General features: G+C 39.0%; 1 protein-coding gene across 4 annotated transcripts in view; it reads left to right on the top strand.

The window, feature by feature from the left end:
- The window catches only part of ZNF451 (zinc finger protein 451), a 102,671-nt gene that overhangs the window by 74,417 nt on the left and 13,419 nt on the right, over positions 1-14,835 (top strand). For 2 of the 4 annotated variants that reach the window (XM_060752800.2, XM_060752799.2), the window contains 8 exons: positions 300-357; positions 1,601-1,675; positions 3,344-3,469; positions 5,959-6,070; positions 8,627-8,777; positions 9,255-9,381; positions 9,920-10,073; positions 13,737-13,884. In XM_060752800.2, coding sequence (XP_060608783.2) covers positions 337-357; positions 1,601-1,675; positions 3,344-3,469; positions 5,959-6,070; positions 8,627-8,777; positions 9,255-9,381; positions 9,920-10,073; positions 13,737-13,884 — 914 coding nt within the window. In that variant the 5' untranslated portion in view covers positions 300-336. Of the gene's footprint in view, positions 1-299; positions 387-1,600; positions 1,676-3,343; positions 3,470-5,958; positions 6,071-8,626; positions 8,778-9,254; positions 9,382-9,919; positions 10,074-13,736; positions 13,885-14,835 lie in introns of all 4 variants that reach the window. The other 2 variants (XM_060752797.2, XM_060752798.2) reach the window with 1 other exon arrangement.

The following is a 14,835-nucleotide window of genomic DNA, read 5'->3' as shown; positions in this document are numbered from 1 at the left end:
ATAACCCAGTTCAAAGCATATATTGTTGGATTTTCTGCCTTGATATGCTGAGATAAACCAACATTAAACAAAGTTTTATTTTGATTCTTCCAGCTTTAGGACCAATTTGATGATCATTAAGCCATCCTGAGTCCCTCTGCGGAGGTTGAGAAAGGATGGGATATAAAAGCCCTAAATAAATAAATGAATGAATGAATAAATAAAGTCATATCATCATACAGGTTTGGAATTGTGGGTTTAATTGCTACATTATTGCAACGAAACCAGTAATTAAAGTCCTTTTTCTCCCTTTTTCTCAGGCAACGGAGCGTGTTGTGCCTTCAAAGAGGGCTAAGAATGCTGCTTCTCAGGAGGAAGGTGGTGATGATGACATTGTATTTGTTGGTGTACGTAGATACCTTGTTTTTAAAATCTATAAGCAGAATACTGTTTTATCCTCCCTCCCCCCCAGGATGGCTTTATGCCTGCCATAGAATCATAGAGTTGGAAGAGGCCACATGGGCCATCTAGTCCAACCCCCTGCCATGCAGGAAAATCACAGTGAAAGTATCCCCAACAGATGGCCATCCAGCCTCTGTTTGAAAGCCTCCAAGGAAGGAGCTTCCACCACACTCTTACAGTCAGGAAGTTCTTCCTAATGTTTAGGTGGAATCTCCTTTCCTGTTATTGGAACACATTGCTTGAAGTCTTAGGTTTCAGGGCAGCAGAAAACAAGCCCGCTCTCTCTTCTTTATGATACCCTTTCACATATTTAAACATGGTGATCATGTCTCCTCTCAACTTTCTGCAGGCTAAACGTAGCCAGCTGTTTAAGACACTCCTCATAGGACATGGTCTCCAGACCTTTGAGCATTTTAGGCCCCTTCCATACAGCTGAATAAAATCCCACATTATCTGCTTTGAATTGGAATATATGGCAGTGTGGACTCAGTGCTGGAAGACCTAGAAATGCCTGGAAATGTATTCCCTTGGGTTAAGAAAGGAACATATTTATTTGTGGTTTTTCATGGGGATGGGAGGGGCTGTCTCTAACCCCAGTAAATGTGTATGGTTTACTGTACTTGGTAGACAGCTGAGGCAGAAGACAGTGAAGGAGAAAAACAATAAGGAAGAGGAGAAAATGAACATAATCATGTGTAAAAGGAGGGCTAAGCAATATGTGGTTGAGAGAAACGGCACCTTCCCTGTTCTTCCTACCTACCTTCACATAGACTTTATTTCCAAAGCACATTTCTCGCTAAAATAATTGCTCATTGAAAGGATGAACTTAGGGCCTGTTTCTAATTCTTCCAGACTAGGACAGTGTATATTGATGTCTCAGTTACTTCTCCCCATCAAGCAATTAAAAACAGGTTTCTTCTAGTACAAAAGCTTCCCTGGGTTGTGGAATATATGATCAGTTGGTTGCTGGTTGGTGATTCAGCTAGAACTGAACTCTGTAATAATATGAGTCAGAAAATAATCATTTGAATTCAGTCACAATAATTTCTCAGGGTTGTGTTTGTGCATATACAGTTTCTTAGGATGTGTTGTTTTTGCAAGTGTATGTAGAAAGAAATAAACCACTGCTTAAAAGGCAAATGTTTGTTCACTTTTCTAGGAAAGTGTCGTGAGACCTGTCTTGGACTGTATTGACCTCAGCAGTGATGAGGAAGATGGTAGCAGCTCTTCTAAAGTAAGTGTTTACTGAACGTAATTGAAGAATAAATTGGGAATCCTTGTGGTCTGAGAGGCAACACCGGTGTTTCTTTCTCAGGCGCATCCTTTTGCAAGCATGTTCTGCAACATCATGTTTCATTTCAATTGGAAAGCTATCCTACCTGGATGGTGAGCTAATCACTTGTGTAGGTCCCAGCATTCCTCCTCACATTGCAGGAAAATTGGACATCGATACTCCTCTTAAAAATTATTTTTTTTCAGTTGTGGGAAAGGAATCCTTCTCAGCCTGGTTGATGGGCGTTTTGAGTGTTTGGCTCCTCTTGGTGTGTTCTTTGTTTGTCTGGAGCTGTGCCATACCTTCACATTGGGACTAGCCTTCCCTCTTAGAGTGGCAAGGGTGAATTACAGATTTGGAAACCCTACCTATGACACAAGAGAGAGGAGTCAGATCTAGTATAGGATTCCCTCCCTAGAATTTCAGAAAATGAACCTAAACCTTCACAGTGGATACCAGTGTCCCAATCTCTGCCTATCTATCATTCAGTTAATCAGTCCATAAAAGTGGAAACTCAGGATCCGATGTGTAAACCATATTTTCAAGTGGTGATGAGTTCAACTTTTGAGGTATTTCTGAACAATTGCATTAATAGTCATGTGGAAGATCTGAAGTATTTTCCGCTGAACATACAGAAAATCCTCTTCAGATCTTCTCGTTCATTGTGGCCCATACAGTCAATGTGGGGCATACATAAACAAATACAAGCAATAATGCCTAAATAGAACTTATAATTTGGTACACATGTAGGCTATTAATTTCTAAGTCAAACAGTGTAAAATACATTTCATGACTCTTGTTCACTCGAGACCATCCCTCTTAAATATATGTATTTTCAAATCATTGAATGCAATTTGTGTGTTTTTTTCACACTTCTTCCAGGTCCTAAACTGCTAATAGCTAAGCCAAGTAAAGTGTCACCAGCCTCCCAACAGGTCTGCAGCATAAACAGCTATTTGTGATGTAATTGAAAGTGACATCATAAATCTCTAGGCTAAAACTCTACACAGTGAATATGCAGTAGGTAATGGGATGAGGAAGGGGTTGATGATGGAGACCAATGGGGTAGGTTAAACTTTTCTTACAGCTTGACCTTTCTGACACAGGAATGTCACCTCTGTATCAAGCTCTTGTCCTATGTCCAAATCAATCAAGTATGTAGGGTCTTTAAAAAGAGGACAAGTTTCATAGTTGAGCTACTACTCCATCATTGGTTATTGGAATACAGACCAGCCACTTCATCATACTAGAGGAAAAATCCACTTAAAAACCAGTTTCTGCCTTCTTCAGAATTCTGGGGTTTGTAGTTTAGTGAGGCTGTTAAAGGCTCCTCCCTAAACTACAAACCCCAAAATGCTGCAGGAGGCAGAAACCAGATTTTAAGTGGATTTTTTTTCTCTAGTGTGACATTGTTTAGAGCTTCAAATATTTGTTAACTTTGTGTTTTGGTAGCACTTTCTTCTCTGTTTCTTTTTCCCTGCCACCTCCTATGGGAGGCAAGGAGGAGACTGCTGTGGAGGAATACATAGCATTCTTCTCTCATGCCAAATTTTGGAGCCGTTTTTTGTGTTTGATTCTCTGGCAGTTGTAGTTGGATTGTAATTTCGAAATGCTACTCTTCATTTATAGGAAAATGGAAAGAAGAAAGATTACATCGATTATCAGAAGGATAAGGTAATGTCAACTCTCGATCGTCTAGCACGGCATGTTGAGGTAGAAAAACAACTGAAAGAAGAGAAAAACAAAGCTTTCAAGGTAGGCTGTTTTACAAATATGGAACAAATGTTACAGCATGGTTTTTTTAATGGCGTAGTTTTAAAAGTATAGTTTTAAAACTAAATGGCATATGTTGAGTACTTTGAATGCTGTTTTCTGCTTCTTGAGAGGGGTTTGGAGTGGATGGTCCGCACGGTGTCTTCCAACTCTATGATTCTGTGAGTGCTTGGCAATTTCATTTTGTAGTATTCATTGGTTATCTAAAAACATCTTCCTAACCATCTGCTCATTCTTGAAGTCTGTTTCATACAACTGTAGGATCGGCAGGAATCCCTAGGTTTTAATAATAATAATAATGCACTTTATCTATATTCTGCTCTGTCTCCCCGAGGGGGCACAAAGCAGACTACAACATGCACAGATAGGCAAAACATTCATTGCTTTTAATACAGTGAAATAACAATGACACACAAATACACACAAAGACTTCCCCTTCCATTGCCGGCTTCTGGAGGTGGTGCTCAACTTTGGCCATGGGGAAGTGCTCTTTTTCCATTTTCAAGCCAAGGAGCCTGTTGTCCATAGATACCTCCTGGTCACGTTGCTGGCATGGGTGCCTTTATTATCTTCCTGTCAAAGTGGTACCTGTTGATCTACTCACATTTACATGTTTCAAATTACTGCGTTGGCAGGAGCCAGGGCTTAACAGCAGGAGCTCACTTCGACCCAAGACTCTGAACTGCCAACCTTCAGGTCAGCAGTTCAGCAGCACAGGGGTTTAACCTATTGCACCAGTCGTGGCCTCTGACATGCATTCAGCCTTCCAATAGCCACTGACCACTTGTTTTTGTGATATAACTTTTGTGAACTCAGCTAACCCTAGGTGTCAGTCATATCTAGAAGATTCTGCTCGTAAGAGTCTTCTGCCGTCCTATGTTTTGCTCTTAGCTTGTTCTCTTCTGTTATTCCAGAAATAGGTAGGCAAGGGGAACATCTACAGTACAATTTCACTGTGCATTGCCTACATTGTTGCCTTATCTGGCAGCCCACCATTACTAGTGCAGGTATAAAGCAATAGACTTTAAAGACAAATGTTGGTATGTTAAGGAATATATCACTAACAGTGTTGAGGGAAACTACATTTGGTTTTGCTCTCACTCTTTGTTTTCATTGTAATCATTATTAAATATAGAAGTCCCTGTAGTTATGCAGACATCCTCAACTGTTGGTGGTCTTCTCCAAAGAACATTTTGTTCTCAGTTTATCTTCCAGTTGGAAAAACAATAGCTTCTGGGTTGACATTGAACTGGTATGATTGTGGGGGAGGCACTGAAGAGGGATATGTACAAATACTCTGCCTACAGAAATTGAATGATGGTTTAAAATTTTGATGTTTCCCCAAAGAAAATAATCTTTAATCTTTAATCTTTTTAAATGATGGAAAAATAGTGCAAGAATAAGCAACTTGAAGACCTGTAAACTCTCTCATACCCTTATTGTGGCAGTGTGATTTTGGCACATTCCCAGCATTGAGGCCCATCTGAGAGTATGCACTGTGAGCCTTTCATTATCTAAGTGTTAAATATTCTTGGTATATCAAACTCCTTTTGAATTTCCATGCACACAAAACTACAGTGAGATTCAATTTGTAATCCCAAAATGTTGTGATTTACAGGAGAGGAGGGAAAAGGATATTGTTGTGCTAATTCCTTTATTTTCAATATTTTATTTATTTATTTATTTATTTATGACATTTCTACCCCATCTTTCTCTGTCTTGAAGGTGACTCAAGGCAACTTACACATAGGCAACTATTCGATGCCATAAAACAATGTACAATTAAAACCAACATTTAAATAGAATTATAAAATACATTAAAATGATTACAGTAAAAACATTTAAGACAATATCTTCACAATCACAATCCTCGAGCATAATCTGGACCATTCCAATAGGCATTGCACATCATTCCATGTCTATATATTACATAAGTATAGCAGTGGGATGTTTATATTTTAAACCTGTAATGAACATAAGTCTACTTGAATCTTTGTCTGCTGAGAGCATCAAATAGAAACAAGATATTTACATGCCCAGTGATCACCCTTTACCCAATAAACTAAAGGAACACTTCCGAAACTCTGCTACCCAATAGGTTATGATCCTAACAGGTCATAATCCCCAATAGGTTATGATTGTATCAGGTCATAATCCATATCCCAATATACAGTTCCCAAGTTACCATCATGATAGGATCTTTAAGTTTAATGTATTGTCGAAGGCTTTAGGTTTGCCCTTAAGTTGAATTTGTATGTTAAGTTGGAACAAGTGCATTTTAAGTGTAACTCCAGATATACATAGGTTTGCATAGCTGTCTGATTTCACCTTTCTTTCTGTCCCTGTGTCATTTGTAAGTTGGATTTTTGTAAGCCAGGGACTTTTTGTATAGAGATCAATTTTTCTATATCAGTTCTCGCTCAGTGTGACTGATTTCCAGGAAAAAATACTAACAGCTTCTGTTCTGTTAGGAAAAACTGGATTCTCAACATGCTCATGGACTACAAGAGCTGGAATTTATCAAAGGTCGCAGTGACACAGAAGCAGCAAGATTTTGTGTGAACCAGTGGTTAAAAATGCCAGGTAATATATTGGTACATTCATTTTATGATACGGAGAATGGGAAAAGAGTCCTTATAAAGGTGTGGTCAGTATTGAATCTCTTCTTCATTCCAGAGGTGTGAAGAGAACAAGCAGGGGCAAGAATACCATCAAAGTAGGAAGGTTCATGAGCATCATGTTTCCTGTTAAGGGGCAATGCAGTGAGCTCTCCATATTCTCCGGGGTTAGGGGCACAGGACCCAAGCAAAAGTGAAAAACAGCGAATCAAAGAAATGCTTTTTTTTACCCTGAGAGAACACCTCTCAAGGACTTTCTAGGTCTTCTAACACATCTCTATCTAGATTTAACTTCTCCTGGAAACCGACCATAGACTACCATTAGACGACTTAGAGGTTTCTAGAAATGTATTCTTTAATAAACTAGTCCTCCATGATTCTGTGGTCAGCTTCTGGAGGATGTTGCATTAGAGCAATGGTTCTCAACTTGTGGGTCCCCAGATGTTTTGGCCTTCAACTCTCAGAAACCCTAACAGCTAGCAAACTGGCTGGGATTTCTGGGAGTTGTAGGCCAAAACACCTGGGGACCCACAGGTTGAGAACCACTGCACTAGAGCAGGCATCCTCAAACTGCAGCCCTCCAGCTGTTTTGGCCTTCAACTCCCAGAATTCCTGACAATTGAACAAGCTTGTTAGGGCTTCTGGGAGTTGGGGGCCCAAACAGCTGGAGGGCCCCAGTTTGAGGATGCCTGCACTAGAGAGACCTAGATATCCCAAGAGGTTTTAATCAATCCATTCATAATAAAATCTGCAAAAATCAATGCCACAAATGTGGAAGACCAACATTATTTAAGATTTATATTGCACTCTGAGTGTTCACATCCCAAATTAAGCCATTCTTTTCTCCATATAATGAATCTTAGATAGTAGAACTGGAAGGATTTTCTCTCGGGGTGTGAATCTTGCAACCCTCCAGATTTTGTAGGGTTGCACATATCAGCAGCCTTACCCAATGTAATCATCAATAGGGCATTCTTGGAGTTGCTGTCTAACAACCTTTGGAAGATCACATCTTTCCAGCCTCTGCCATAAAGAAATCTCTTTGATGTTTATTGCCAACTGCATGTAAACATAAACCACTCTAGAATTATAGTTCATTAAGACCTGGAGACACTGCAGTGGGAAGAGGTAGTTATCCTTCTAGCTTGAAACTTTGCAGGAACTATTCTATTTGGAAAATTGTTTTGGAAAGCAGGATATGAAGTACAACTGCTATAAAAAGATTAGTATTCTTCTTTTAACAAAAATAAGTTTGCTTTTGGTTTCTTTATTTTCTCCTGGAAACTTCTCCTGGAAACCGACCATAGACTACCACTAGACGACTTAGAGGTTTCTAGAAATGTATTCTCTAAGAAACTGTAGTCCTCCATGATTCTGTGGTCAGCTTCTGGAGGATGTTGCATATTTTTAATATATATTGTCAGACTACTTTTGTTACTAACAAGCTACTCCTCTGCAGTAAGACATAGATTTCTAGAGAGATGTTCTCTCAGACAAAAAAAATAGTGTGTATTTTCTACTTTTGTGGGGGTATTATGCCCCTAACCCCAGCAAATGTGGAGGGATGATTGTAATTTAAAGGAGTGGAGAGGAATTCCATTGCAATGATCTTAGGTTTGTACATAGCTTCAAGTTCCAGGTCTGAAAGAAAAGCAGGATATAAATCAGTATTATTGGAACTCACCCCACTCCCCGGATTCGAACTGCCAACCTTTAGTCAGCAAGTTCAGCAGCTCAGCAGTTTAAACTGCTGCACCACCAGGGGGGCGTTGATGAGTGGATGCTCATGTCTTCATCTCCAATGGGTTTTCACACTCAAAATCAATTCCTAAATATTTTTTATGTTGTTTGGACAAGATTGCTTCGTAAATGCAACCATTAGGTATTATTTTTTACCTAGGGAAGCTGTAAAAAAAGAAAGAAAGAAAGAAAGATCAAGTAACCACAAAATAAGCAAGTTTATTTTCTTCAAAGAAACAGTATAATACAAATTTTAGCCTTTATAATTTATAGTGCATTATGAAAGATTGTCATGAGGTAAATTACAGAATTGTCCTAAACCAGTGGTTCCCAACCTTTTTTGTAAGGACAACTTGACCAGGGACCAGTCTCCAACATTAGTACCAAAAGGGTTGCAAATCAGTTTTTGGTCAATTTTAGATTTGGTTTGATTATTTGGGGTGCTGATTCAGAAAATTGCATTGGCTAGACCACATCAGTTCTAGTTTCTGATACAGAACATATACCATCCAGTAGTCACTATCTGCTCACCCACAGAAAACCATATTTAAGAAGCCTCGGCACTATAAGAGGGTTTTGCCAGACCAGTTGCTCTCATTGCAATAGTGTAGTACCAGTGAGGCCACGAACCATATTTTAGATCTTTTGGATCACTGATGGACCACAGACCACAGGCTGGGAACCACTGTTCTAAGCAATCTCCTACTGATAGGATTTTGATTTTCTCCTCCTCATCCTTTAAAGTGTAATCACACAGTATATTTCTGTTTTCATATTTAAGGTCTCAAACCGGGCACTGTAAACTCAGGAAGAAGAACATTTCCTCAGAAATCAGATACAATGTCATCTAATAGTAAATCTGTTTTATGTCCCATAATGTACTGCAATCGGAGATTTGACAATGGACACCTTCTCTTAGGTCACCTTAAAAGGTAATTATTCTTTATGGTCGAAATGCATTGTTAGAGTACCTGAATTTGATACATATTGTCTTACAAGGAGTCTTTAGTACACCATTCACTGATCTATATAAATTTCTTGTAATGGTTTTGCAAATATATTCAGGGTTCACAAGTGCTGCATTTTAACTAGATAGTACAATAATGGTAAAGTAAATTATATGATAGTATTGATGCTGATAGTTTTTTTTTTAATTGGCCGTAATGAAAAGTTCCTAGTGCAAAATAGTATTTTAGTAAAGCACTTGATGAAATGGACTGCTGTCCATACAAATGTGTGCCAAATGAAACCAGTTAGGGATTTATTTATTTTTGTTCTTCTTGCTGCAATTGATCATCATAGCCTCCTCTCTAGAAATATGTGTAAAGCACTTAATATATCAAGATGTCATTTCATCATGGAAGAAAGGGGATTATAAATAAATGTTATGATTATCGTTATTTTCTTAGGTTTGATCATTCACCATGTGATCCAACAATTACACTCCGCGGACCTCCAGCCAATGCCTTTGCTTGTATAGTGTGTGCTAGAAGATTTGCTACGTCCCAACAACACAATGATCATATTTTATCGAAGGCAAGACTTTAAGGATGGATGTATATAAATACAATGGGGGGGGGGGGGGAAGGGGTTGTCCCTATTTAGATGCAGTGTTTTCATGCTGACACTTGTATGTCGATCTCTTCCATTTTTCATGCTTAAAAGTTAGAGGTCACATTGATTTATTTTAACTTGCCTTTTGTGTGAGAGGAACTACAAACGTATGCGTGTTACTTTACAAAAGCCTTTATTTGATTTAGAAAATTCCTTCTCACAGGCTTCGGCCTTCTCTCCTCAGGACGTTACTAAATTTGGCCCACTGACTCTCACAGGCTTCAGCCTACTAACTTTTTCAGTGTTTGACTCACACTTTTGTAATCAAAAATACCAGTTAATTTTTAATATTTCTGACATTTTTTATTTATATTTTAGTACTGTTTTAGTTCTGTAAACAGTTCACTGAAGAAAATGTCTTCCGTAACCCCCCCAAAAATATCATTACTCTTTTTAGAAAACTGCATTCTTGGATTTGTTTGTATGTGTGTTTCATCTGTGTGTCCTCCTCTATTTGCAGGCTCATGAGAACGATGGCCATGAAATGAATTATCCTCCTCAGCATATTCAGTGCTTTGCGTGCCCATGCTGCTTCCTCCTTTTCAGCATAAGAGATGAATGTCTGCAGCATATGTCTGCAAAGAACCACTTTTCCCAGGCTTTTAAGCTGAATGGTAGGTTTATTATTGTGATGTAAACGTAGAGCGTAACTGATTTGAAATGTTTGTATATGTAAACGCCATAGTTACAGAGCTACACAGTGAATCCCACCCCAGTTTCTCTACACCTCGTTTACCAGGAAGCAGCTTTTACAGTCGATGGAGGTCTGTTCCTCTTTGCACCAGAGAGGTAGTTAACACATTTGTGACCACTTAACAGGATTCTGCTCCTTATTTCTATGTGAGATGAATGGTTCTTACTGATATGTCCTTTAATCTAAAATACAGTGGCGTAGTCATCTTTAACAATGATGGTGTAGTTACCGTATCTAGAGGAAATGTTCTTATTCTGAATTTTTCAGTAAGGACAAACTGCAGTTTTGTCTGCCGGTTCTCCTATTGTGTTTTGCCAAGTCCCAGTTAAATAAAAGACGGAAAAGAGCAGAGCCCAAGGTCCAAGTCAAAATCCAGCACACAACAGTTCAGAGTCAACAAAGCCGATAATTAGGGAAGCCCCTACCCTAGAAACCTTTAAAAAGAACCTCAAAACCCGGCTCTTCCGCTGCACCTTTAGTGAGTAGGTACATAACATCACACTATCACTTAGCCTCAATGTTTCTGTCATTGGAATACACGTGTGTTGTCCCCCTCGTGGGAAAGCTTGGTTCCAAAACCCCCTCCTTTTATCTCACCCGAGTTTCCATGCTCTGGTTACATTCTGTTTAGACTACTGCAACGCTCTCTACGTGGGGTTGCCTCTGAAGACTGCTCGGAAGCTTCAATCAGTCCAATGCGCGGCAGCCAGATTGCTAACAGGGGCGGGGTACAAAGACCATACGACCCCTCTGTTACGCCAGCTCCACTGGCTGCCGATTAGCTTCCGTGCACAATTCAAAGTGCTGGTTCTGACCTATAAAGCCCCAAACGGCTCTGGCCGAGTTTACCTGTCCGAACGGATTCTCGGTCCCACCACCCTCGCAATCACGGTTGGTGGGGACGAGGGACAAGGCCTTCTCGGTGGTGGCTCCCCGGCTTTGGAACTCCCTCCCACTACAGATCAGATCGGCCCCCTCCCTCCTGACGTTCAGGAAATTACTAAAAACCTGGCTCTGGAATGTAGCATTTGAGGACTGAACCTAGAACCTCTCCTTGTGATTAATTATGATGAACTGTGACTACGAGTATGACTATGACCATGACTGGATTGACGATTTAGCTTAGGTAATTGTAATGATGATGTTTTATTGTACTGTATTGCACTATTTTAATATGTAATGACTTTGCACTTGTTGTTCTTTATATGATTGTATTTTATATATGCTGTAAACCGACCTGAGTCCCTCGTCGAGGTGAGAAGGCCGGTATAGAAAACTTCTAAATAAATAATAAATGTGATGGCACACTAGGAAGAACTAATGAGAAACCTAAATGTGTCTGGCTATTTCCCAGTGACCATCAGTATGCCCTGATTACTATAATTCCCCCAAAATGAAACTCTATAGACAAGATTAAGTTAACAAATTGAGTTTACTAAATAATCAAGGTGAATTACAACAATGTACAAAGGTGAAGATTAATTATGATGGTATAACTCTGAGGTAAAAACAACTATAATTTCTATGAGGTAAATATAACTATACACTATGGGGAATGATGTAACTATCTATCTATGAACTATCTATTATAAACTTTAGGGCAAATACTATCTATTCTATCTATCTATAAGGCATTTACAAACTATCTATCTATAAACTCTGGCAAATACTATTAGGATGGCCTGTTCAAATTGCTAGGCCAGACCAGACACTATCTGGCAACTATCTATAAACTAAGACTAACAAAGAATGGGAAACGAAGTTCTATAACCAGCCCATTCTGGCTCTGAGACAGAATGGGCTGAACCAACTGAGCTCAGCCTCTAGGGGGATCTTAAACTCCTACTCTAAAACTCTAGTAGAATGGAACAGTCTAACTCCAGGGAAATAATACAAGGCCGAGACATCACAATAAATAATAAATTTATTCTGCACATGTGGCCCGCCCATTGTCACTGTGATTGTAATTTTATATTGCTAATGTATTTATATGTTTATTATTATTATTATTATTATTTTATGTAATTATGATGATGTTGCTTGTGTGTTTGGTTTTACTTTGCTATAATTTGTTGTTTGGGCCTGGCCTCATGTAAGCTGTCCCGAGTCCCCGTTGGGGGAGATGGTGGTGGAGTTGTTTATTATTATCATTATTATTATTATTATTCATAGAGTTCAAGTTCATACCACAATGCAAAGGAATATATCTGCACAGAGCCTTTAATTTGTTATCTCACTAGATGGCAAAATGTCTTTGCTTATTTTCTTCTTCTTGGTTTTGAAATTTCGCCCCCCTCATCCCAGCCTCTGGCATATTGGGTATTGCTAACCTGATACTTATGTTTTTGTATTATTATCCCTTCATATGTAGTGGGAGGATACAAATTTAAAGCAAATGCAAAGTAACTATACTGATTCAGTTGAAAACAGCCCTGTATCCCAGCCTCATAGTTGGACAAAATACCCATAGTCTGACTTCGACATTTTTCAAAAAGAGAGTTCCACAGCAACGGACTCACAGTCCAAAACAATTGTCACTTCTGATCAGACATGATGCTGTGTTTCATTGCACAATAGTTGCCACCAGGTTATAGTTGCATCTCAGTTTTGTGGGTGGCAAAATTGGTATTTTTGTGTACCTCGCATAATAGTCATAGAGCCATTTGGGGCTAATTCCCCCTTCCTTGCTTCTGTCTCCAAAGGCAAAGCACTTTTAAAAAACCTGAAATGTGGAGGTTTCTGAAACTGGCATCTTCCCTCCTTCTTCCAAAAAGCTCCATTTCAGATTTTGTAAACTGCCTTGCTTTTTGAAGAAAGAAGTGAGGGAGGGGAATCACCCCGAAATGGCTCTACAAAGTATAAAAACAAACAGGAAACAGAGCAATTTGTTCGAGACTGGGTCATGCCTTCTCCTGTCTTGGAAGTAAGGCAGGTTAAAAAAAACCCCAAAGATTCAAAAGCAAGTTTTCTTTCATCAGGTAATAGTCACACATCCCCCCTTTTTAGTCAAAGAAGGGATAAAAAGTACAACTGTTACACAATGAAATACAGTATATATATGGTATTACTTATTTTGTTTCCTTGTTTGAATCATATGTGACTCTTCTATCTCCTAATAGCTTTTGAGAAAATATCACTTAGTTTGTCACTGCATTACTTTGTTATTAATTTTTTTAAAAATGTTAGTTTTTTAAAAAGTGAACTTGTTCACAGGGGAAATAATAATAACCATCATCATCTTTATTTATATGCCGCTTTTCTCCCACAATGGGAACCCAAAGCAACTTCCAGCATGTTAAAAACAGAATACGAAGCTAAGCAACAATCAAATGTATGAATATAAAACATTGTAAGAAATCAAGGTAAAACAAACAGACATTTAACCTGTTGTGATATATGGTGAAATATAGTGCTATGTGTTGTAGGTGTCACACTCATAAAATGTAACCTGCCAATCTTTGCTTGTGACCTTTTGAAATCAAAATTTGTTGGTGCAGTGAGAAATGCTGATGCCTTTTCATTGGGTCAGTGTAGATTATCTTTGGTCCTTTATAACTCATTGATAATATGCGTTCCATTGCAGATAAACAAGGCAACCAAGCTCCTTTGCCTTTCCCAGCCTTTGCAAAGAACCTCCTAATCTCTCTCTGTAAAGAAGTTCCATTCCAAGTGAAATGTACATCTTGCCATCAAGTTTTGCGCTCCCATGTAGAATTAACAGCACACTTCAGGTTTGTGACCGTCTTTGCTGAATGGATTGCAGAGCTATTCTCAGGATGGGAAGGAGGAGTAATCCACTACAATTGGAGCTAATCCAACTGGACTGCCAAGAGCCAAAATTCTTTTTCATTTGAGTTGTTAAGACCTTTTCTCCAGCAGTTTTTAATACCCTGCCTGACTAACCAGTCATGTTTACCCTTCTCTGACCAATGTTTTAGGCAAGGGTATTAGCAAGGAAAAATAAAGAGGAGAGACAATGCAATCGAGTAAGACAAAGAAATGTGGGGAGAAAGTAGCTGAAAATAGATGGAAATCACTTAAAGGCTCCAAAATGGAGAAGAACATTGCAGTAGCAATTATTTATCTCCCAGTAAGCTGTAAGTGCCATTTTGAAAATGCAGCTTTAATAGCTCCAATAGCAGCGGAGATAAAGAATGGAAAAATCAGGAATATCAACTGATAAGAGGATGCAATAAAATAAAAATACCATATATACTCAAGTATAAGCCAAGTTTTTCAGCCCCTATTTTAGTCTGAAAAAGCCCCCCTCGGCTTATACTCGTAGGAAACCATCCAATTGGGATTTCCTGGTTTAGCTGCCCAGAGGACTGCTGTTGCTGAGGGAACATTAAAAAGAGTGGTGGTTCTCATGAAGCTTTTCCTTGAGGGAGGATGTATAGAGATGTTTATGCTTAAAGAAATTGATGAAAGGAGAATGGGATCTGTGCATAAAACATAGTTTAGACGGGCATCAGCATGTGCTTCCATGTTTACCATGGCAGCAGTTTTCGGGGTGCAGGAATTAGAGCCGCTTTAAATCCCAGTCCTGGGAGATACAAATAAATACCGGTATTAACGTTAGGGCAGTGGCTCAAAGGTCGCTATTTATTTATTTATTTATTTATGACATTTATTTGCCGCCCTTCTCACCCCTAAGGGGACTCAGAGTGGCTTACAAGATA

Source organism: Anolis sagrei, chromosome 1 (assembly GCF_037176765.1).
Source record: "Anolis sagrei isolate rAnoSag1 chromosome 1, rAnoSag1.mat, whole genome shotgun sequence".
NCBI lineage: Eukaryota > Metazoa > Chordata > Lepidosauria > Squamata > Dactyloidae > Anolis > Anolis sagrei.
Note: the sequence above shows the minus strand (reverse complement) of the source record. Positions and strands in the feature narration are given on the sequence as shown.